The 25,748-nt window shown below is 39.1% G+C and overlaps 2 protein-coding genes and 1 long non-coding RNA gene across 3 annotated transcripts; all 3 read right to left on the bottom strand.

The window, feature by feature from the left end:
* Positions 1-2,941: 2,941 nt before the first annotated feature.
* On the bottom strand, positions 2,942-3,673 carry LOC132643747 (uncharacterized). The gene has a single exon (XM_060360280.1). It carries the CDS (start codon positions 3,671-3,673, stop codon positions 2,942-2,944), a length of 732 nt encoding a protein of 243 aa, XP_060216263.1.
* Positions 3,674-4,883: 1,210 nt separating this feature from the next.
* On the bottom strand, positions 4,884-6,790 carry LOC132600670 (purine permease 3-like). The gene is made up of 2 exons (XM_060313989.1): positions 5,933-6,790; positions 4,884-5,374 (listed from the first exon to the last, which is right to left on the bottom strand). The coding sequence occupies exons 1-2, from the start codon at positions 6,641-6,643 to the stop codon at positions 5,027-5,029; spliced, it is 1,059 nt and encodes a 352-aa protein (XP_060169972.1). The 5' UTR covers positions 6,644-6,790; the 3' UTR covers positions 4,884-5,026.
* Positions 6,791-13,146: 6,356 nt separating this feature from the next.
* LOC132599515 (uncharacterized) lies at positions 13,147-25,515 on the bottom strand. The gene is made up of 3 exons (XR_009566853.1): positions 25,175-25,515; positions 24,711-24,761; positions 13,147-13,847 (listed from the first exon to the last, which is right to left on the bottom strand). It is a non-coding gene; the product is annotated as an uncharacterized LOC132599515 (long non-coding RNA).
* Between the last annotated feature and the right edge of the window lie 233 nt (positions 25,516-25,748).

Below are 25,748 nucleotides of genomic sequence, written 5' to 3'. Positions count from 1 at the left end.
CTAAAGTGTCCTATTCAAGGCGGACGAGCCTAAAGTGTCCTATTAAAGGCGGACGAGCCTAAATGTCTTATTAAAGGCGGACCAGCCTGAATGCTGTGCGTTTGTGAACAATGATGTTGTCCCTTTGCAAGGCATTTGAAAGTAATAATGCAATGCCGGTGTGGTGCTTTTGCAGTGCGGGCATTTGAAAGCTGTAGTGCATATGCAGTGCGGGCATTTGAAGAAATGATGTCCTATTAAAGGCGGACGAGCCTAAAATGTATAGTTATCCTCGGAGTGTGATATTGATTTCTACAAAATTTAAAGTAAAGTCATTAAAGTATTTAAAATAAATAATAAAACAGAGAGTAAAGTAAGAGTCAGATCACTCGGCTAATGATATTGATGGTATCGTGACAAGCCAAATTAAGGACACGAAATCCTGATTTAATTCGTCTTCAATCTCGTCAACCTACAAAAACAGGTATATAAAGTCATAAAATTATTGTGATAAAAATAAAATAAAATAAATTAAAAGATAAAGTTGGAAGTAAAGTCGTATGGCTTTTGAGGCGAGGCCATAATGAGCCAAATGATGCTTTTGGCCCTGATTGATAGATTTGACTGTTGATCTCGCGATTTTTGGTTCCTGCACTCAAAGAAAAATTCTTAGTTTGGGAGGGGGAAGTTGATTCGTGTTGACTCGAAGCTTGACGTTATTGGCTGCTCTATTCGTCTTATTGGTTTGGATCTTGTGATCTCCGTTCAAACCTCGGTAGATGAACAGTAGTAAACAATTGAAAGAAAGTGTTTCATTTGAAAGGTATGTATGTAAGTATATGTATAAGGAAAGATATATACGTAAGTATATGTATATAAGAAAAGATATATGTGTAAATGTATATATATGTAAGTTGTAAAATATTCTGCCAACTTTAGATTGTGACACTTCTAAAGTAATCGGTTCATAATACTTCCTGTCTGGTAGCCTTAATCTTGTCGATGCACAATTGTTCTTTTGTCTATATCTTTTCAAAATATGCCCCAGTTTTGGGTTCAAAAGAGTGTGCTAAAATGTATGTTGTGGTGTGACCGAACCTTGTATAGGTTGCCTACGTATCCGCCAAGGAATCAGGTCAGAACGTAGTTCGTGAGGTTCATAAAAATGGTTTGAAATTTTCTAATAAAGGGACCGAACCCGATGTGGATTGCCTACATATCCCACCAAGGGAATCAGGTCGGTGTAGTTCTGTTATACAAATGGTGAAAGATTTGTTGGATTTTTATCTGGGTGTGACGGACCTGTATGTTGATAGTCTACGAATCCCGCCGAGGGAATCAAGCCCTGTGTGGTTTTCTTTGTGTAAGGATTTTTTGTTATAGCGCAACCGAACCCTATGTGGGCTGGCTATGTATCCCACCACAGGAATCAGGTCGGAACGTAGTTCGTATTTTGTTAATGATTTTTGATTTTCTGTTATAGTGCAACCGAACCCTATGTGGGCTGCCTACGTATCTCACCATGAGAATCAGGTCAGCGTAGTTCGTACAGTATTAAAGGAAAGGTTGCAAACTAGGTTGTCTAACCTAATGTCGTACTTTGAACAATATTATTTATGGATTTAATTTTCCGTTCCGCCTTACCATTTTGGGGTGAGGTGTGCGGGCAAGAAAATCGGAAAAGCATCCCGTTTTGTTCACAAAATTTATGAAAAGGACCATTATCAAATTCACGCCCGTTGTCACATTGAAAAGTTTTGATTTCTTTTTCAAACTAAGTGCGAATAAAAATTCGGAAAGACAAGAAACAATCATAAACTTGGGACTTTGTTTTGATGGGAAAAGTCCAAAGAAAATTAGTATAATTGTCAAGAAATAAAACATAATATTTGTGACCAGAAGAGCTAAGAACAGGTGAAGTCCATAAATCACTGTGAACAATGTCAAAGGGCATAGTAGTAGTTGAAAGAGAGTCATAAAAAGGCATTTTAATTAATTTCCCCAAAGGGTAAGAATGACAAACATTGTTTCGAGCCTTATTACATTCAATCAAATTACTACTACGTAAAGAACTAAGAATCACATCCCTGGGATGACCTAAACGGGAGTGCCAAACATGAGACGGGATGACGGTAAAAGCAGATGGTGCGGAAGACGAGATGGCTCGATAATTTTTGAAGAATGGATAAAGTTAACCCGAACTCTCACATCTCATGAGTTTGCTCCCCGTCCGTAAATACTTCACAGAAAAACCAAAAGGATCAAATTCAACAGAAACCATATTATCGATAGTAAATTTACGAACGGAAATAAGGTTTTTGATGAGTTTAGGTGCATGTGAGACATTCTTCAGGTTTAAGGAGGGATTTACTTGAAGGGATGTATGACCATAACCATGAATCGGAATCATGTTACCATTACCAACAACAATGCCATTATTTTTGCTCAATTGTTAATAAGACGAGAGAGTACCTTGGGAGTTGGTCATGTGAGATGTGGCTCTGGTGTCCATGTACCAATTGTTGTCATCTGGCGGATTCAAAGACATTGTGTGCATAGCCTGATCAATATCCGTGGGCGCATACCCACCATGTGATGACGGGGCTGCTGAGTAGAACGACTGTGGAGGACGAGCACCAAGAATTCCCTGCTGCGAGGGGGCTGGGCGTGACTGCTGCCAGCCGCGGGGCTACTGCCACCCAGCTGTGGGATACAAGCGCGGTTGGGTGGCCTACGGTTGTGGCCCCCAAGCAGCCCACGGTGTAAAATACCACGACGGGGCAGTGGTTCCCTGCTGCTGCGACGCGGCGGGCTGGTATGCCTGGGCATTGTTTCGGCTGCCCCCGCCGCTGCTTTGCCCATTCTCGCTGCCACCGTGGTTGTTGTTGCGGTTGCCGCCTCTGCGACCGCGGTTGTTCTTCTTTCCACGATTGTGCGAATTTCCTCGATTGTTGAAGGAATTTTAAGAATTATTGGGCTGTCCATTACCGGAGAAATTCTGAGGATTAACATTGTGGGAAACGAGAGCAGCATTCGACCCGGAGTCGTGAATAGCGTCCTCGCCATGGCTGTCTTCTTCAAGTTTGAGCATCGACCGGACAACGTCAAAAGATGGGAGAGGAGTACGGTGCTGCACTGTTGTTCGAAAAGTTTTATATTCTTCCGATAACCCTCGCAGAAGACGAAGCACAAGTCGTTCGTCGGAAACTTTGTGGCCGACGTTGGCGAGATTGTCTGCAAGAACTTTCACCCTGGTGCAATATGCTTTCACATTCGAAAAATCCACCAATTTGGTTTTGGTGAATTTTGCATCAAGAGCAAGAGCCCTAGCCGATTTGTTGTCCTGAAAGAGATGGACAAGGCGATTCCAAGCCTCGGCTGCGGTGTCCTCTGGATGAATGATGGTGTTGAGAAGATCATTCGATATCGTACCATATATCCATTGCCTAACAATTTCATCTAGCCGTTCCCATAAAGCCTTTGTAGCAATTTTCTTGGCTGCAGTTGCCGGTGGTGGCTCGGTGGGGGAGGCAGGAGGGAGGATGTGGTCGATCACCAACTTTACTCGGCAATGGAGCTTGAAGAGGGTAGCCCAGTTATTGTATTGGCTTCCTTCATAGTCAAGAACAATAGGAATGCATGATTTAATATTGGTGACTGTAGTCGCAGGATGCAACTTGGATGCTTCAGCCATTGAGAAGAGGAGGAGGAAGGGCCGAAGGGGAGGAAAACGAAAGAGGGGGGTCGGCGGCTAAGGGCTAGGGTTTAGGATGCTAGGGTTTTTTGGAGAAACCTAGTCTGATACCATGTAAGAGAATGTTTTCCTTGATTATTCTGTTCCCTTGAATGGGTTGATATACAACATTTACAACATAATTGTAGGCTACAAATTAGGAACTAATTTGACTAAATAATTCTAACATACGCTATCCTAAAATAGAAGATTACAGAATATATTTGACTAAATATTTACATAATCTAACAGCTGGCAAATGCGAATCTTTCAATATATTATTGTAGATTTAAGAGCAATATCAAAAGTTCCAAAGGAAATCGACATACATGTTTTTTTTTTCGGTTTCCCATCTGGTGTTCGGTACCGCATTGGAGTCCCACTATATCCGGATTCGCGCTGCGTAGGGTCACATTTGGGGGGAAAGAGCTCCCTACCAAGGATTTTTCCATACCCAGGGCTCGAACCAAGACCTCTGGTTATGGGAGAAGCAGCCCATACGTTGCACCACTTTCTTTAGTGGTGACGTACATGCTTTTCGTATACAAAAAAACAATACTTAACTTGTTACCTTTTTTGGTTTCCTATAGGTGTCCGGTATCCGCATTGGAGCTCTAAATAATTCGAATTTGTACCCCGTAAGATCCATTTAAAGGAGAAATGCTCGCTAAAAGAATTTTTTCATATTCGGGAATCGAATTCAAAATCTCTCATTAAGGGTGGAGGGAGTCTATCCATCCCACCACAACCCATGTTGATCTTAACTGTTACCTAACTTGTTTGGACAGTTTTTTTTTTTTTTTTACGATTATATTATTCATGTTATTATTTGGATGGTTGTTATCTATTGTATTAAATGTCATTGTTACTTTAAATACAATGTTTATTTTAATAGTAGTTTAAATTTTATTGTGTCACATCGTTAAATCCATCGTTATGTAACGATGAAGAGTACCATTTGATGTAACAACCCATTTGGTATGTTCACGTCATTATACTTTTTCTTTTCTTCTTATTTTGCTTTTGCTTTAATAATCCTATTATATCATTTACCTTATCCTCTTTTATAATAGTTCTACTTCGTATACCCTATTTTTCCTTATAATATTATATGTAAGTTTATTCGTCAGGTTAGTATAATGTGTGATATTATGTAACGACGTACGAGAAATGATACAACCTATATACGAATGTTGCATTCGTCAAAACAATACAGTACAATGCGATACAATACAAATTATACAATACAATACAATACAATACAATACATTTTGGAACAATACGTAATAACCCTCCAACAAGCTAGTAACTAAGTCAAACAGTTTCGATTTGCGTCGCTATCATCTCATTCTCTGGACTTTTAATCTTCTGCTTCTTTGTTTGTTTGAACTCTCCATAGAAGTATGAGACGAAACCCCAAAGAGAGAGAAAAAGAGAAAGTCCCTTTTCACTAGAAAATTTCTCATTAAAGAAAATTACGCCTAATACCTCAGTAACTGGCAGTAAAACTGATATTATAACCCCAGACATTAAAGAAGAAGAGAGGTAAATAACTCCAACAGCACCTACAAAAAAACATTGCCAAATCATGGCACTCCATACTACCACTATATAATATCTAGCTTCTCCCAGGTTAAATTGTTTTGCTTCCCTTGAAATTGCCTGCAGGATTTCAATCAATATTTTAATCCTTCATCTTCAAGGAGATCAATCTCTAAAGTAAAAAGAACTAGTATCAAGACTATAGAGATGGCAAACAATCGCGATCAATGGCAGAGCTGGGATTTCTACTGAGGGATTCAAAAAGTAAAAAAACGTAAACATGCAAAGAAGCTAAGAGGATTCAACACTTACTATATAGACGTAAAAAATAATTTTAACGTTGTATATACATGTAATTTTTCTACAAAGGGTGTTCGGATGAACCCCTTCCGGTAACCTAACTCTGCACATGGACACAACAAGTTATATGAATTAATGGAGGAGAATTTAGAGATCGCAATTGAGGGGGGGGGGGGGGGGGCAGAGGGGGTAGATAGATCCATGTGGGTTGAAAATAGAGAAAATGACATTTTGAAGCCAGGGACGAGGTTAACATGGGAAGTTTGTGTTCGGCAGAACCTTAGTCCAAACCCTACACATTTGTTGATACTGAATATATACAGGTATAAATTTTAAATTCTAAATCGGTCTCTGGCGCGAGGCAAGCTAAAAAGATACCTGAAAGTCCTTATTGGCAATCATTCCTACAGTGCAAAAAGCAGTAGCAGCAAAACACATGACCATCTGAATCTCCAACACCAAAGTAGCAGTAATTGCCTGCTTTGCCTTCAAATAAATCAACTCAATAAAAGGCAAAATAAGTCCATACAAAGCTGCAGCCAAAAGGGTCATAATAAAACCAAGAATATAGGCTTTACTAGTCACACCCTCGGGCCGATCACCGTTAGCCCGAATACCCAATAAAACCGCACCGACTATCAACAGAACCACCGCATTAATTGAGTACGGCGTAAACTTCACCTTCACTATGAAAAATGCACCTATAGCCGTGAAGGCAAGTTGAGCAGAGATAAGAAGTGTAGAAGTTGAAACGGGGAGTTTCGACGCGCCCCAGGTGTAGAGAAAAGCGTCAAGTCCCGTGAGAACGCCAATGATAAATGATGCAATGAAAATTTGGGGTGTTATAAAGTAAAACTTGGCATCAGAGCCCTCGATTTTTCGACGATACAAGTATAGGAAGGCAAGTGGTATAAGGGTGAGTGGCCATCCACCACTTTGTAACCAACTGTTAAGCCAAATTCTAGAACCTCCTTCGACAAAATATAGACGCAACATTAGTGGACCACCACATATGCCAACGGCCATTATCAGACTGTATATTATCAAGAGGAATCTCTTCATGTTAGTGCTTAATCCTTGATCTTCCATATTTTATTTTCCAGAGATTTGGATTTTTTTGCACTGGTTGTAATGGAAACTCTGCTTTTATAGTTGAGAAGAATTTGACTCCACTGTTACCATTGGTTTCACAAAATGGAGTGGTCCCTTTGAGACAGTTCATCTGTATAATTGTGGCCAAAAAGATACTATACTACCTAAAGTTTTCCGGAATTGGATATGGTTGTGTTGTTTATATATACAAGCTTAATCATGTAGACGGACAAGTATGTATCTATGTGACTATGTCTTACTTGTACAAAGTAAATTGGACCCGCTACATCAATCATCATTGATTATTTTTAACAGACAAGGGGTGATTAGCATTTTCTGTACTCCTCAACTTTGCTTTAAAAATCAAACTCCCTTCTCAATTATGAATAATAAATATTCTCTCCCCTTTATCTTAGGCAATGTCTATTTTAGCCGGCTACTCTAACTGGTAGTACGTAGCAAATTCTCAATCCATTTTTCGGTTTATAGCATCATACTTAATGAAAAAATTACTTTTTGGTGTAGGTCAATTTTATTGCCATATCTGTACTGCTGTAGTGTAGAATTTTGCATTTGATCTCTACTTGTTCTTTAAGCCATACTCAACTTGTGAAGAGAAAAATTGATTGAAGATAGCAAGGATATATGGGACAAAGGTTTTAGTCAACTTTGTCTGTTAATTCTTTTTTTTCTTTATTCAACTCAAGTCTTTTAATTGAATAATTGAAACTGGTCACTGATACGTCAACAATTTAAAGCTTTAATTTTCTTGTAGGAAGTGTGTCAAAACAACAACCTTGTAAACATATAGAGTACGAAAGCGCTGAACATATTAATGAGGCCAACTACTAGTATTAATTGAGTGATTCCTGTAGGTGCCCAAAGTGATTCCAAATATGTGCTACAATCTCACTCTCCACAAATATATGTTGGATGATTTCACATTTTGATAATAGCAATAGTGGCATCTAGAGACAATATTGCTTCCACACTTCTTACAAAAGTATATAACTTAAATTCAAATAAATACATATAAATGATTCTGCCATCGGAATGACATTGTTTTCGTTTAGTATACGGAAAAGGGTTAAAGATGTCCTTAAACTATGCGAAATGAACAAAAATGCCCTCCATTCATAGTTTGGTCCAAAAATGTCCTTAATTATGCGAAATGAACAAAAATGCCCTCAATTCATAGTTTGGTTCAAAAATGCCCTTAAACTATGCGAAATTGAACAAAAATGCTCCTATTGTTATTTAATGGGTCAAAATGCCCTTTTGCTAATAAACATATTCTTTCTTTTCTTTTTAAACACATTTTTAAAATAAAAATATTACTTTAAAAGAAACTTTTTCTTGTTTCTTTTCTTTTAAAATCCCTTTAACTAATAAAAAAGTGGGAAGTGATTTTTTTTTTCTTCTCAATTTCATTTTATCAATTAAAATAAATTACCCCATGTACTTTTCTAACTTATAAAATAGGTCAAATATCTAATTCATAGTAACCCATCATTAATTTTCCGTTATATAACGATAAAACTTTTTCCTAATAAAATAGGAAATATTTTTAATTCTTAATATTTTTCCAAATTGAAGTAGTATAAGCATTTGCTAATATAATCCTTGGTTTTAAAGTTAAAATAAAAAGAGGGTCAACAACAACTCAATCGATTATATCTTAAAGATATTTTGTGATTTAAAGCAGTGTAATAAATTTTCTTATTTTATGGTATTATGATTGTTGTATCTTAACTTTAAAACCAAATGTCATACCCCATTTTAACCGGGTTAAATTAGAAGTACGACATATTGGAGATTCCTGTTTTTTTGTTTATTTTAAGGAGTCGCCACTTAATTTATTTATGGTGAATTAGGACACCTAAAGTTTGTTAAAATTATGTTTAGAGTTAACTCTGTTTAAGGTCTGCGAAACTTAAGATTCTAGGTAAGGGTTCAATTAGTCTAAAGGGAAGGTATTAGGCATCCTTTAAGACCCATTAACAATGGTTAACCGACCGGATTCAAATTTAATTAGGCTAAGCGTAAATATAGTATTCTAAATGTTTGGGAAATAACTTATGAATACTGCTAAAATTTAAAAGGAAAATGTAATGATGTTATTGAAATAAACCTTGTAAAATATAATAATTCATGGAAAGATTTGAAAGTGAATTTGGAAACGTAAGTGTTTTTGTGTAGGCAATAAGTTTGAAATTTTGAACAAAATTGTGTTAATATGATAATGCAAACAAAAAAAAACTAAACTTCATTTTTTTTTAATATGATACAAAGGACCTGGGTGTCTTTTCGTTAACTTCAATTTTCTTCGGCTAGAGTATGCCTAGTCGGATAAATTCTTAAAGATAATGTTTATAAAGTATACTTGAATCAATATTTACATATCAGTAAATCCTTAAGATTCTCAATATAGTAGGAATAAAAAATATAATTAAAGTATACGATCGTGGTTTCTTGAAAGATCGATTGTTTTAATAAAAGCGAATACTATAAGTATCATAATCAATTTGGAAATAAGGAAAGTGGAATGAGTAAAAGGGGAACAAAACCGGTGGAGCTAACTAACAGTTTTCTTAAAGTAACTACCCAATGTTTATAGAACTATCCGTACTATTTCCTATAATTCATATAAGCTAAGAGGTAAAAATAAGATGCTAATCATACAAGGTAAGTCAAACACATAGTAAAAGTAAGGCAAAAAAAAGAGAAGAGCGAATGGATCAATCCGTTTCTGGACTGCTGCTGCTGCAATCTATTTTGCTGCTGGGCAGGCTGGACGAGAGAGGAGACAAAATCAAGTTGGGCTACGGCCCAATGTCAAATGCGGGAGATGACGAGTCCAAAGGACTCGCGTTCGATAGTCATGCGTAAAAAATGAAAAGAAAAGGATTAGTATGATCAACAAATAAGATTAAACAGGTAAAAATATAAATTCAAAAAAAATAACAAATCAGTAGGCCATGTATATAATGTGTATATCCAAGTATATCTCATGTATACACGTTCGTAAAGAGGTATAAAAGTTTAATATTGGAAAGCTTTCGCCCTCGTTTTCCCGATGTTGCACAAGTTCCAAGGGATTTCATGAATCCCAGGCATGGCTAACACCAAGAGGATTAGGACAACCCGAATTACCATACTTTGACTTAAATTAAGTGAAACTAGCAAGGATATTTAAGAGAGTATAGGACACTGGTCATACGTATTTTATCAATAGCATCATAGTAAGTCAAGATGCTTTTACAAACTGTAAAGTGGACAACTATACCATATATAACAACCAAAACAGTCCTAATACCAATGCAGGGAGGCAAACCTGCGTTAGCATATAAATGATAGATGGAAGAGTCAAACAATTTAGACAGGTAGCAGCAAAGAGAGAACAATCAACTTTAGATAAAACATAGCCCAAGTAACAAACTGAGTATGACAATAGGGATGTATCATGGTCGACTAGCATATTCAACAGAAAGGGAATAAACAAGGCAAGTTATGAAACTGACTAAATCATAGCAGAGCATACTCAGGACAAGTTGACCAGTTTAATCTACGCAATCGTCAACAGCCAACAACTCAACAACGATAATTAAACCTACAACAGACCCATTAGGACTAATTGTAATCTAACAGCTACCACCAAATATCAAACAAATAGCAGGAAAACAAGAGACTACACAACCAACACAAAATTGCAGAAATGAGCTAAGATTTCGAACTAAAATAGAAACTAACGACTGAAACAACAAGTCTCATAATATTACATATAAAACCACTCTAAATGCTCGATAGTCAGAATAAATCATGCTTCGTAATTCCCACTTTTTTATTTAGTTAAAGGAATTTTAAAAGAAAAGAAACAAGAAAAGGTTTATTTTATAATAATATTTTTACTTAAAAATGTGTTTAAAAGAAAAGAAACAATTTGTTTATTAGGAAAAGGACATTTTTGACCCAATTAAGTAACAATAGGGAATTTTTGTTCAATTTGGCTTGGTTCAAGGGAATTTTTGGTCCAAACTATGAATGGGGACATTTTTGTTCATTTCGCATAGTTTAAGGTCATTTTTGGCCCTTTTCCGTTTAGTATAAAAAGATAAAGATAACAATTGTCGAATTTTATGATAGTTGTCTTTGTTAATCAGAAACATAAATTTCATTAATTGTTTTCAGTTCCATAAAATACTCGAAAACTAATGATAACTTACTGGTTTGTTTTATATGTAGCAAAGTAAACTAGACTAATCACTCAGATAGGTGACATTTGCTGAGATTGAAGAATCCCTTTCCTCCATTGAGGATACAGAGTGTGATGAGAAGAAGAATGAAGAGAAAGGGTTAGAAGTGAAGAGGGTTGAACTCGTGTGAACGTGAAGTCAACTTAATAAGGGTTATGACTTGAATGGTCTGATTTGGTAAAAGTAATTAACAATTGAGTTTACACGAGTTTGGGCCTCTACACAACAAATGGGCTCATTCCTCTCTATACACAATTCGGCCCAAACATGCACAACTAAAGAATCAGATATTATTCCCATTCTAGATGTTTCCATTTATGTGTACATAGTCCAAAATTAGTTAGTTAGGATTTTATTTTAGCAACCAATGATGGGATGGCAGTTGTATAGAAATTGTTCTTTTATTCCTTTTGTCATATAGCATAGGAATTTTGTATAAATACACACTCAGTGGGATGAAATAAACATCAGGAAAATTTCCACAGATTAGTCTCCTTTTATGTTTTTCTACATGGTATCAGAGCAAATCTGAGATCTAAATTCAATCTTTTCCGACCTAATCTCTCTTCTCTTCATCAATTTCACTATCTTTTAGTCTAAATGGCTATTACACCTAAAACTATCATCACTGAAGGAACTACTGCTGGAAATGGAAGCACTGTTGCCATTGATCAAAGCAGTCCCTATTTCCTTTATGCTTATGACTTTCCTGACATGACTCTTGTCATCACACCCTTTGATAGAACTGGATATAGAGCATGGAAAAGATCCATACTCATAGTCCTCTCAGCCAAAAAATAAGTTGGGTTACATAGAAGGGGATTCAACCATGCCAACATATGATTCTGCTGAGTTCAAGCTTTGGAGGAAAGGTAATGATATGGTCACTTCCTGGCTGCTGAACTCTCTTCCAAAAGAGATAGCAGGGAAGTGTGATCTACTCCAGGACTGCAAAGCATCTGTGGAAGGACATTGAACACAGGCTTGGACAACCTAATGGAGCATTTCTTTGCTTCCACTTCAGCACAAAACAGACTTAAATTTCACCCTAGAGCAGTGCCCTGTGTATTTCTAGGATATCCATCCGGGAAGAAAGGATATAAACTCATGGAATTAAAATCTAGAAGGATTTTTTTCTCCAGAGATGTTCATGAAATGGAACATTATTTTCCCTTCTCATCCACAACACCTCATCTTACCTCCACCTCTACCAATTTGCCTTTTATCATCACTGATGATTCCATTTTTTCTCAACAGTCTGTCCCAATCAATACAAACACACGTGATGTACCCGATCCCCCTAGTCCTGTCATTAACCATTCCCGTGATCCCTCACCTCTTTCTACTAACCATTATTCACCTGATACCTACCTAATAGTTACACCTTCTACACGAGACCTATCTTCTGCTGCACCAACAAGACAATCAGAGAGGGTTAACAGGAGACCTATATATCTTGATGATTAGATTTGCAACTCTGTGTTTTTCATTGATCTTAACACTGCTTGTTTTGTTGCTTCTTCACCAGCTCCTACTTTCGCTTTTACTGCCTTATCTTCTTCTACTCAACTGCTTCTTAATTGTATTTCTTCAATATCTGAGCCTACTTCTTATGAACAAGAAAGTTTACACCCTGGATGGAAAAGTGCCATGATTACTGAGATTGATGCACTTACAGCTAATCAAACATGGGATTTAGTAGATTTGCCTACTGGTAAAAGGGTTGTACCTTGTAAGTGGGTTTTTAAAGTTAAACAAAATTCAGATGGGACACTTGAGAGGTTGAAGGCTAGACTTGTGGTAAGAGGTGACGTAGGAAGGGCAGGTATTGATTTTAATTAAACTTATTCTCCTGTTGTCAAAATGAAAACTATCAGATGCATTCTAGCAGTAGCTGTTAAAAGGGGTTGGAGGCTTTCTCAGTTGGATGTAAATAATGCCTTCTTGCATGGGGACTTACAAGAAGAAGTTTACATGAAGGTATCCCCTGGTATGCCTATTTCTTCTAGTGGACAAGTTTGTAGGCTTAAGAAATCATTATATGGCTTAATACAAGCCACTCGACAGTGGTATGCTAGATTAGCAGTGTCACGGCCCAACCGGAGGGCCATGACGGACACCCAGAGCTAGCCTATCGAGTACCCCAAAACATACATCTCATAGTCATATCTGAGAGGGCCGTGAAACTAACTCATAAATATCATAACTGAAAGGGGCACATGCCCAAAAGATATATATATATATATACACACACACACTTCATCAAATGTGCCCATATATAAGCCGACAAGGCTATCAGAGGATATAAAAAAAAATGAACCGATGCGATTATAGAACATCTAACTATATACATTTGTCTACGAGCCTCTACATGGACTGCATAACATCATAAAGACGGGACAGGACCCCGCTATGCCCATATATGTACACAAAAGAATAATACCAACTGAATCACTGCTCTGGAACAAAAGGAGTGCTCCAGTACAATCTCTGATGGTCCATCTCCCTGTCTACATGTCACACCCCGATCTCATCAGGGCATGATGGGGACCCAACCCTTACTTAGAGCTGAGCGAACCCTCTGGTATTAACACAATGAAATTGAACATATAAATTTTTTTGGAAATAGAATAAAGTACTTTCGGTCAAACCATAGAAGTTTGCGAACGATACTCAATTAATCAAAAACCGAGTAAGTCAAACTAACTATATGGTCGCTTTACTCAACACATGACATCTCAACATACTAACCACAGGACTCTGTCTGCAAAGTCTCTAAGAGTAAACACCTGAATCACAAGAGTCGGGACAGGGCCCCGACATACCCGTACACACACATGATAATCATAATGACTCGGCACTGCTCCAGTAAGAAAATGGAGTTTGCCAATCCCAGCTGATAGACAACCATCCTAGCTGAATACTTTTACCTGCAAAACAATCTGGGACTGTGTGGCATGAACACAGCGCCCCCAGGCTGTCACGCCCCGAACCTGGGCCTGGACGTAACACGGCACTCGGTGCCTGACTGCATGTGACCGAGCGAACCAACTGGCTGGCTGAATCAACATGTGATACCAAAACATAACTAATTTATAAAATAAAACTAACACATGCTGATTAACTAAAAGTCTCACTGAAATATCATAATGCGGAAATACTTAGACAATCTGAAATATATCTGACAGTAGCCGGCATGGCTAAACCAAAACGATTGAACAACTGCCAACAAGGCTAACATAATAAATATCTGATTGTATGGGCTGTGTCTATGAAGCCTCTAAGAGTACTGAATGATAGAGCTGTCTATAAACTGAAATAACTGGATAGCTGACAACGCCCCGAAGGAAGGTGGGGCTCACCAGTAGCTGATACTTGCACTCCTAATTAGCTGGGTCGTCAACCTGTGTATCGTTACCTGCATCGTGAGATGCAGGTCCCCAAGCAATAAAAAGGGACATCAGTACATTTGAATTGTACTGGTATGTAAAGCAACTGAAGCAATAAAATACTGGAACTGAAACTGAACTAAACAGGAAAGCAAGAAGCTGAAGTACTCCCTGTTCTGGATGAAGAATCACCTGTAAAACTGTAAATATAACTGTGGCCTGGGGCCCAAATAATGTGCACAAAAACTGTGGCCTCTGGCCCAAGCAATACGTATGCATAAACTGTGGCCTAGGGCCCAAAAGTACAGATACAGGTGTTCAACATTGATATTTTACAAAACTGAGACGGGCTATAGCTGATAGCATGATAACTGTTTCTGATTCTGGGACTCTTGCAGCTAACTGGTTATACATTGACTGAGACTCATGTGATAATAATGCATAAGCCTATAAGGATTACGTGCTGGGTTCATGATGTTCAAAGTGACAACCATGAACGAATTCTGTAACTGCAACCCTAGAAGATAACAGTTCTATATCATTTCATGAAACTAGAGTTAACTATATTCTGAGTCAAATTTCTAACAAGTATGAAGAATGAGGCGTAGGGAGAATCATGAACATTCCCTAACGTAGATAGTTAGCCTCACATACCTCAATTCCAGCCTTTGAGCGTAATACAATGTTCGTCAACCCTCTCAACTTTGATCTATATCAATACAAGTCAAAGGGATTCTATATTAGCAATAATATTCATGCTTTGGTCATCTAAGCATTTTATCAAACACTTGGTGGGCATGAAGCTCCACAACCTTCATTAATGGTGTTTTCTTCACCCAATCCCATTCTATTACTTCTAGATGATTCTACAATCTCAATTAGATGTAATTAACATCATTATTCATCACTCATATGAATACAACAAATCCCAAGTCAACAATCCAACAACTCTAGCATAGTTCATATAATTCCCTTCATCAAACCCAATTATTATTCTCCCAAGAATACATCAACACTTTAATCATCATGAGAAAGTCATGAAAGTTACCTTAGATAGTGGTTGAACAAGTCTTGAGTGGAGTTACTCCTTTAGCACCAAAACCCTACTTCACTTCCCTTGGGTTTTCTTGAATTAGATGAACTTTGGCTAGGTTTCATACATTTGGGTTCATGGATTTGGTGTTATTGATCATGGATTTCCCTTGAATTTTCTTGTGGATGAAATGTTGAGAGGGTTCTAGAGGGTTTTCGGACCAAAAATGGTGAGAAAATGGGTTAAAAACGAAGTTGGGTCTATATATAATTGTCCAGAAGGTTCGGAACTGGCACAACATGCGACACCATATGCGAGTCGCATGTCGAACGTGCGAGTCGCATGTCGAACGTGCGAGTCGCATGTTGTGTCGCAAATCATGCCAGCAGCCTAACTCTCACTGGCACAACATGCGACACCAAATGCGAGTCGCATGTTGAACATGCGAGTCGCATGTTGCGCCAGAACGTGATGAACTATCTGCCGTAAAATGGCCATAACTTTTGATCCCGATATTCTGTGAGGGCCCACGACCTATGGTTGGAAATATATTTCAATTATCTACAACTTTCATCCTGTGGTGTTTTTCCCAAATTCCAAATTTATAATAGCATTTTGGCCCCTTCAAATCAGATCATCCGAAAACGTTTTCCTTAACTCGCCCTTTTCGATGGCTTATGCCCATATTTGGCTTATGGGTCCTTCTTGAAACTTACTTAACACTTCATTACCAATATAAGGGACATTATAACTCTTCTCCAAAATTTCATTAAGCCATCATTAATTCGATACTCGAAATTCTTTCCCGATACACAACATATACCTTGCTTTCCTTAACAACTTTCGTCTCCTACCTCCAATATCTTTGAAACCTCATTTAGAATCATTAAATATTATTCCTTACTTATCGAAACATCATATGCATCATTCCCTTCGTCAGTCAATTCACTGTGCATGAACGGACAAAGTTACGAGGTGTTACAATATCTCCCCCTTGGGATCATTCGTCCTCGAATGATAACCATTCGGGATTCTACAAAAATTTCGCCAGAGTTTCCCCTGTAATAAGGCACTACCAACCTGTCACAACAACCCATAATATCATTGCCTCATAGGGCTACATCACAATAGCATTATAAATTGGCCACACACGACCAATAGCATGAAAAGAAAACTTACATACCTCAAAATCTTGGTGCTTCATCATAAATCTCTTCTGCAGGCTGAAACAAGTGTGGGTACCTAGATTTCATATCCTCCTCGGCTTCCCATGTAGCTTCCTCAACTTTCTGACTCCTCCACAGGACTTTCACTGAGGCTACTTCCTTAGTTCTCAACTTGCGAACTTGACGATCAAGAATGGCTACAGGGATCTCCTCATAGGTGAGGTCATCCTTAACTGTTATAGTATTTGCAGGAATAACCAACGATGGGTCTCCTACACACTTCCTCAACATGGATACATGAAACACTGGGTGAACAGCAGCCAAATCTTGTGGCAACTCAAGTTCATAAGCTACTAGACCAACCTTTCGTAGAATTCTGTAAGGTCCAATATATCTGGGACTGAGCTTCCCCTTCTTGCCAAATCTCATGACACCCTTCATGGGTGAGACTTTAAGGAACACCCAATCATCGACTGAAAATTCCAAGTCCCTTCGCCTCACATCTGTGTAAGACTTCTGGCGACTCTGAGCAGTTTTCAAACGCTCCTGTATTAACTTGACTTTCTCCATAGCTTGATAAACTAAGTCTGGTCCTAACAACTCCGCTTCACCAACTTCGAACCAACCAATTGGTGATCTACACCTTCGCCCATACAGAGCTTCAAATGGTGCCATCCCAATGCTAGCATGATAACTATTATTATAGGAAAACTCGATAAGAGGTAAGTGATCATCCCAATTACCCTTGAAATCCAAAACGCATGCTCTTAACATGTCCTCTAGAGTCTGAATAGTACGCTCTGCCTGGCCATCTGTTTGTGGATGAAAAGCTGTGCTGAGGTTCACCTTGGTTCCCAATCCTTTCTGAAAGGATTTCCAGAAGTTCGTTGTAAACTGAGCACCACGATCTAAAATAATGGACACTAGTGTCCCATGCAATCTGACAATCTCACTAACATACCGCTTGGCATAATCTTCTGCTGAATCTGTGGTCTTGACTGGCAAAAAGTGCGCTGACTTAGTAAGTCGGTCAACGATCACCCAAATAGAGTCATGTCTCCTAGCTGAACGAGGTAGACCTGATACAAAGTCCATATTGATCATTTCCCATTTCCAGACAGGAATATCAATGTTCTGAGCTAAGCCACCAGGCCTCTGGTGTTCGGCTTTCACTTGCTGACAATTCGAGCACTTAGCTACAAAATCTGCCACATTCTTCTTCATATCGTTCCACCAGTAAATCTCCTTAAGATCATGATACATCTTAGTGGAACCTGGGTGAATGGAATACCTGGAATTGTGAGCTTATGTCATGATTCTCTCTCTGAGCCCATCTACATCTGGAACACACAATCTACCTCGGTACCTCAAGGTACCATCATCTCCTCCCTGTTCGAAAGCCGTTGTCTTATGCTTGTGAATTCCCTCTTTTAGCTGCAACAAGTAGGGATCATTAAACTGTTTCTCCTTGACTTCCACAACTAAAGAGGAAAGGGCCATGTTCTGAACAACCACACCACCATTCTCGGAGTCCAAAAGTCGAACTCCAAGATTGGCCAAACGGTGAACTTCCTTCGTCATAACTCTCTTATCCACGTCCACGTGGGCTAAACTTCCCATGGAACGCCGACTAAGAGCATCAGCTACAACATTCGCTTTCCCCGGATGATAAAGAATATCCACATCATAATCCTTAAGCAATTCGAGCCATCGTCTCTGCCTAAGATTCAACTCTCTTTGCTTGAAAATATATTGCAGGCTTTTATGATCGGTGAAAATATCCACATGTACTCCATATAAGTAGTGCCGCCATATCTTGAGTGCAAAAATCACAGCTGCTAACTCTAAGTCATGGGTTGGATAATTCTTCTCATGAGTCTTAAGCTGTCTGGACGCATAAGCAACAACCTTACCATGCTGCATTAAAACACATCCAAGACCAACTCCCGAAGCATCGCAATAGACGACGAATCCCTCGGTTCCTTCTGGTAGTGTCAAAACTGGAGCAGAAGTCAATCTCTTCTTCAACTCTTCGAAACTCTGCTCACATACCTCTGACCATTGGAATTTGACTTTCTTCTGAGTCAGCTTAGTCAGCGGAGCTGAGATAGAGGAAAATCCCTCAACAAAACACCTATAATAACCTGCCAGACCTAAGAAACTTCTTATGTCTGTTGCTGAGGTGGGTCTGGGCCAGTTCTTGACAGCGTCAATTTTCTGTAGGTCCACCTTAATACCTTCACCTGAAATTACATGGCCTAGGAATGCCACTGACTTGAGCCAAAACTCACACTTTGAGAATATTGCATAAAGCTCACGATCCTTGAGAGTCTGCAACACTATTCTGAGATGCTCTGCATGATCTGTCTCACTACGGGAATACACCAATATGTCATCAATAAACACAATGACGAATAAATCAAGATAAGGCTTGAATACTCTGTTCATAAGATCCATGAAAGCTGCTGGTGCATTCGTCAACCCAAACGACATGACAAGAAATTCAAAATGACCATAACGGGTTCTGAAAGCGGTCTTCGGAATGTCAACTTCCTTAACCTTTAACTGATGGTAGCCTGATCTGAGGTCAATCTTGGAATAACACTGAGCACCCTGAAGTTGATCAAATAGGTCGTCTATTCTGGGAAGAGGATACCTATTTTTAATGGTGACCTTGTTCAACTGGCGGTAGTCTATACACATACGCAAGGACCATCCTTCTTTCGGACAAACAAGACCGGTGCGCCCCAAGGTGAGACACTTGGCCTTATAAATCCCTTATCAAGAAGATCCTTCAACTGAACTTTTAACTCCTTTAACTCTGCTGGGGCCATCCTATACGGTGGAATAGATATCGGTTTAGTGCTGGGAAGTAGGTCAATTCCAAAATCAATTTCCCTATCGGGAGGGACTCCGGGTAGGTCATCTGGAAATACTTCTGGAAATTCACTGACAACTGGCACTGACTGAAGAGCTGGAGTCTGGGCATCTGCATCCCTGACTCGAACTAAGTGATAAATACACCCCTTGGAGATCATCTTTCTGGCTCTAAGGTAGGAAATAAATCTACCCCTAGGTGCTACTGAATTACCTTTCCATTCTATAAGTTCATCGGGAAAAAATCAAATGTCACAGTTTTGGTTCTACAACCCACAGAGGCATAACAGGACTCTAACCAATCCATACCCATAATTACGTCAAAATCTACCATCTCCAATTCTATTAAGTTTGTTGTGGTGCTGCGATGGTAGATTAACACTGGACAACCTCTATAGATACGCCTAGCTATAACTGATTCCCCAACCGGTGTGGATACTTCGAAAGGTTCTTGCAACTTTTCGGGTTCTATCCCAAATTTCTTAGCAATATACGGGGTTACATAAGATAGAGTGGATCCTGGGTCCATAAGAGCGAATACATCGAAGGTGAAGACTGTTAGTATACCTGTGACAACATCTCCACGAGCCTCTGTATCCTGGCGACCTGACAGTGCATACAGACGATTCTGACCACCACTCGTATTACCGGGCTTTGGTGCTCCGTGCCTCTGCTGGGCTTGGAAATTTCGCGGAGTTGCTGAATTTGTGGACTGAGCTGCATTATTGTTACCTCCGGTATTCCGTCTTGCGGACGGACAATCCCGCAGAAAATGACCCGGCTGACCACACCCAAAACAACCATCCATGCCCAAACGGCATACTCCTGAATGTTTCTTACCACAAGTGTTTCATGTAGGGTGTTGAAAACCACGGTTGGTCACGCTGGCCTGTGAATGTGAGCGTGTCGTTCCGAAGTTCCGATCTTTCTGGTTAAACTTGGACTTTTGAAATGGAGCACTAGCTGTTGAGGGAGTAGGTCTTGATGACCTATTCTTAAAAAATTGACGGTTGCCATCACCTTGAGATCCCCCATGACTGAAATTACCTGCAGACTTAGCCCTCTTGCTGAACTCCCTATCTTTTTGCTTTTGTAGGGCTTCTTCTTCCTTCATTCTTGTCTCGTTACCCTGCACGAATGCCAGTATCTTGGAAATAGTCATCTTGTCGTTCTGAGCAACTGTGTTGGCATCCCTGTGCAACTCGGGTTTAAGCCCAAGTACAAATCTCCTAACCACGGCTCTCATATCAGGAACCATGTGAGGAGCATGTCTGGACAATGACACGAACTTGAGGTAATAGTCCTGAACAGTCATGTCCTTTTGCCTTAGCTTCTCAAACTTTATAGCCTTGGCTTCTCTAACCTCAATTGGCATGAAGTGTTCAATAAAAGCGTCTGCAAGTTCGTCCCAAGTAGCAGAAGGTGCATCCTCCCCTCGGGACTGTTCCCATGTCTCATACCAAATATGGGCCACATCTTGCAGCTGGAAAGCCCCGAATTCTGCTGCCTCTGTATCAGTAGCATGCATCATACAAAATATTTTCTAGAGTCCATCAATGAAATTGTGGGGGTCTTCCTCCTTCTTTAACCCTGTGAACACTGGCGGCTTCATCCGCATAAACTCCTGAGTCCTAGAACTGTTTGACCCACTACTAGCGCCTGAGCTAGGGGCCGTTTCCTGTCGCTGGGCCTGATCTGCCAAAATTTGAGTGAGCAGCTGAATAGCTCCTCTAACATCTGCATCAGAAGTATTGGAAGGCGTAGCAGCGACATTAGCTGTGGCGGCTGCCTGGGCCTGAGTGCCCCCTTCTGTTGCTGCATCAACGGTAGCCCTCTGGCTAGTAGTCGTATTTTTCTTGTTGTACTTCCTTTTTGGAGCCATTTCTGAAATACGTAATTCACACGAGTTAGAAGAATACCTAAAAACATTACTCTATCTTGCACGATCTAGAGTATGAAGGAAGTGAAACAAATCCTGAATGTCTTGGTGGTCAACTGTTTATATGTGTGGGGCCCTCACACATATAAAAGAGACCCCACTAGACACAGCTTCATAGACTCCCCAAGAAACTTGAACTTAGGGCTCTGATACCAAGCTTTGTCACGCCCCGAACCTGGGCCTGGACGTAACACGGCACCCGGTGCCTGACTGCATGTGACCGAGCGAACCAACTGGCTGGCTGAATCAACATGTGATACCAAAACATAACTAATTTATAAAATAAAACTAACACATGTTGATTAACTAAAAGTCTCACTGAAATATCATAATGCGGAAATACTTAGACAATCTGAAATATATCTGACAGTAGCCGGCATGGCTAAACCAAAACGATTGAACAACTGCCAACAAGGCTAACATAATAAATATCTGATTGTATGGGCTGTGTCTATGAAGCCTCTAAGAGTACTGAATGATAGAGCTGTCTATAAACTGAAATAACTGGATAGCTGACAACGCCCCGAAGGAAGGTGGGGCTCACCAGTAGCTGATACTTGCACTCCTAATTAGCTGGGTCGTCAACCTGTGTATCGTTACCTGCATCGTGAGATGCAGGTCCCCAAGCAATAAAAAGGGACATCAGTACATTTGAATTGTACTGGTATGTAAAGCAACTGAAGCAATAAAATACTGGAACTGAAACTGAACTAAACAGGAAAGCAAGAAGCTGAAGTACTCCCTGTTCTGGATGAAGAATCACCTGTAAAACTGTAAATATAACTGTGGCCTGGGGCCCAAATAATGTGCACAAAAACTGTGGCCTCTGGCCCAAGCAATACGTATGCATAAACTGTGGCCTAGGGCCCAAAAGTACAGATACAGGTGTTCAACATTGATATTTTACAAAACTGAGACGGGCTATAGCTGATAGCATGATAACTGTTTCTGATTCTGGGACTCTTGCAGCTAACTGGTTATACATTGACTGAGACTCATGTGATAATAATGCATAAGCCTATAAGGATTACGTGCTGGGTTCATGATGTTCAAAGTGACAACCATGAACGAATTCTGTAACTGCAACCCTAGAAGATAACAGTTCTATATCATTTCATGAAACTAGAGTTAACTATATTCTGAGTCAAATTTCTAACAAGTATGAAGAATGAGGCGTAGGGAGAATCATGAACATTCCCTAACGTAGATAGTTAGCCTCACATACCTCAATTCCAGCCTTTGAGCGTAATACAATGTTCGTCAACCCTCTCAACTTTGATCTATATCAATACAAGTCAAAGGGATTCTATATTAGCAATAATATTCATGCTTTGGTCATCTAAGCATTTTATCAAACACTTGGTGGGCATGAAGCTCCACAACCTTCATTAATGGTGTTTTCTTCACCCAATCCCATTCTATTACTTCTAGATGATTCTACAATCTCAATTAGATGTAATTAACATCATTATTCATCACTCATATGAATACAACAAATCCCAAGTCAACAATCCAACAACTCTAGCATAGTTCATATAATTCCCTTCATCAAACCCAATTATTATTCTCCCAAGAATACATCAACACTTTAATCATCATGAGAAAGTCATGAAAGTTACCTTAGATAGTGGTTGAACAAGTCTTGAGTGGAGTTACTCCTTTAGCACCAAAACCCTACTTCACTTCCCTTGGGTTTTCTTGAATTAGATGAACTTTGGCTAGGTTTCATACATTTGGATTCATGGATTTGGTGTTATTGATCATGGATTTCCCTTGAATTTTCTTGTGGATGAAATGTTGAGAGGGTTCTAGAGGGTTTTCGGACCAAAAATGGTGAGAAAATGGGTTAAAAACGAAGTTGGGTCTATATATAATTGTCCAGAAGGTTCGGAACTGGCACAACATGCGACACCATATGCGAGTCGCATGTCGAACGTGCGAGTCGCATGTTGTGTCGCAAATCATGCCAGCAGCCTAACTCTCACTGGCACAACATGCGACACCAAATGCGAGTCGCATGTTGAACATGCGAGTCGCATGTTGAACATGCGAGTCGCATGTTGCGCCAGAACGTGATGAACTATCTGCCGTAAAATGGCCATAACTTTTGATCCCGATATGCTGTGAGGGCCCACGACCTATGGTTGGAAATCTATTTCAATTATCTACAACTTTCATCCTGTGGTGTTTTTCCCAAATTCCAAATATATAATAGCATTTTGGCCCCTTCAAATCAGATCATCCGAAAACGTTTTCCTTAACTCGCCCTTTTCGATGGCTTATGCCCATATTTGGCTTATGGGTCCTTCTTGAAACTTACTTAACACTTCATTACCAATATAAGGGACATTATAACTCTTCTCCAAAATTTCATTAAGCCATCATTAATTCGATACTCGAAATTCTTTCCCGATACACAACATATACCTTGCTTTCCTTAACAACTTTCGTCTCCTACCTCCAATATCTTTGAAACCTCATTTAGAATCATTAAATATTATTCCTTACTTATCGAAACATCATATGCATCATGCCCTTCGTCAGTCAATTCACTGTGCATGAACGGACAAAGTTACGAGGTGTTACACAGGCAAAGGGACGTCAGTACGAATAATGTATCGAGTATGTAAGGCAGCAGTAATCATAAAGGATGAGATATAAGTCATAATGAAAGTATGAGAAACCACCTGTAATATGAATAGCCCCGAAGGCAATGACTAAAAATGTAAATATATGCCATACCCGGCCCTTTAGTAAGGGACTCGGTGAAATATAAATATATACCATACCCAGCCCATTATGGGACTCGGTGAATAAAGTCATCATATACCATACCCGGCCCATCGTGGGACTCGGTGTCATAATCACATCATATATATATATATATATATATATACCGTACCCGGCCCTCTAGTGAGGGACTCGGTGAACAATGCAGTGAAACTGTGTACGAATACATACCCGGCCCGGGACTCGGTGAATGATATATTAACGGCATGCACGAGTAGAATAATGAGCAACCATATGCAAACTAAATCATCATCTGAGAATCAATAGAATAATTAGAATGAACTAACACTTGAGAATCAAAGACAACAGTCATGTCAAGTACCACTGAGAACTAGAATTCATTGGAGTCATAATGTAAGTGAGACTCGTAAAATTATTTCTGAGCTGCTTGAATAACCTGGAAGCACCCTCGAATGTCACTATGGATTATATCAAAATAGGGCTTCAGGAATCATAGACACGTATCAGGACACAATGAAATAGCTTCTAGAAATCAAGAACATTAGCCATTCTAGTATCTCTAAGAATAGGATCTTCTTTGGAGTTTATACGTTCGTCGTCTGTTTGTTTCATATAGACCATGCCAAAAAAAAAAAGGGGGGATAGCCTTAACATACCTTGTCCACTTCTTAAGCTAATCCAAACTTAAGTCTCGAGCTTCCCAAGATCTACAAACAATACCAAATATGCCAATAATCAGATTAAGATACTCTTTCAATCCAATCCTTAGTTGCTTAGGAATCTAACGATATTCGGGCAGCATCTTCCCTAAAAACTTAATAATCCTCAAGATTCCAACTTAGCCAAAAATATCAATCACAATACCAACAACAACAATATCAACAAATACATATCCAAATGGAATCAAATCCATCCTTAAATCACTTTTAAAACAGCCCACCATCATAATAGCAACTCAATGAACATATCGAGATTATAACGTCATTTTCTTCATTCTAATCCCAAAACATCAATAACAATATCTTATCCGATTTCTCGCAATTAATTCCGTATTTCTCATCCCACGATTTAGCTATGGCCCGGACAAATTTAAATATATCAAGAATAGAAGAATTCTTACCTTATTTTCCAAGAACTACTCTTCTTTCACATTTCTTCTCTTTGAAGAAATCTCCGATTTGCTAGGATCCAAAGGAACATGACGTTAGAATCACGTTACCAGCGATCGGAAACATCTATTTGTGTGTATTGTTGCTGCTCGCTAATGACTTGCTGCTCATTATTTTTGTCACGTTAATTTCTCCATTTCTCCAACAATGGAAATATTTCGTTGCAATACGTACTGCTTGTTGTTTGCCCTTCCTTTTCATTACAAGATTTTCATTACTTGGGTGGGATCTTCAATTTTGATGATAAGAGATATTGAAGTATGTGATTCTATTCAACAAAAACGTTGCTGCCTCATCCTTGAGACCACAATTCAAAAAAAAAATCAAAGGGTTCTTAAGGTGGCTTTTATATTCACACGTGTAATACTATAAGCTCATCTTAAGCTTTGTCATCACAATTCTATTTACAACATTATATGCTGCCCCTTGTTGCCACATGTCACCCACATTGTTTGGTCCACCTAACTTATCTATTTATCTTAATTTAATACTTATTATTCACTACAAACCCCAATTTAATCAATT

Source organism: Lycium barbarum, chromosome 6 (assembly GCF_019175385.1).
Source record: "Lycium barbarum isolate Lr01 chromosome 6, ASM1917538v2, whole genome shotgun sequence".
Taxonomy (NCBI): domain Eukaryota; kingdom Viridiplantae; phylum Streptophyta; class Magnoliopsida; order Solanales; family Solanaceae; genus Lycium; species Lycium barbarum.
Note: the sequence above shows the minus strand (reverse complement) of the source record. Positions and strands in the feature narration are given on the sequence as shown.

What these genes read in the sequence shown, in the direction of transcription:
- LOC132643747 (XM_060360280.1), bottom strand. Translation starts at nt 3,673, where the DNA reads ATGGCTGAAGCATCCAAGTTGCATCCTGCGACTACAGTCACCAATATT.
- LOC132600670 (XM_060313989.1), bottom strand. Translation starts at nt 6,643, where the DNA reads ATGGAAGATCAAGGATTAAGCACTAACATGAAGAGATTCCTCTTGATA. An exon ending in TTGCCAATAAGGACTTTCAG is followed by an intron (nt 5,375 to 5,932) that starts GTATCTTTTTAG and finishes GAAATCCTGCAG; the next exon opens with GCAATTTCAAGGGAAGCAAA.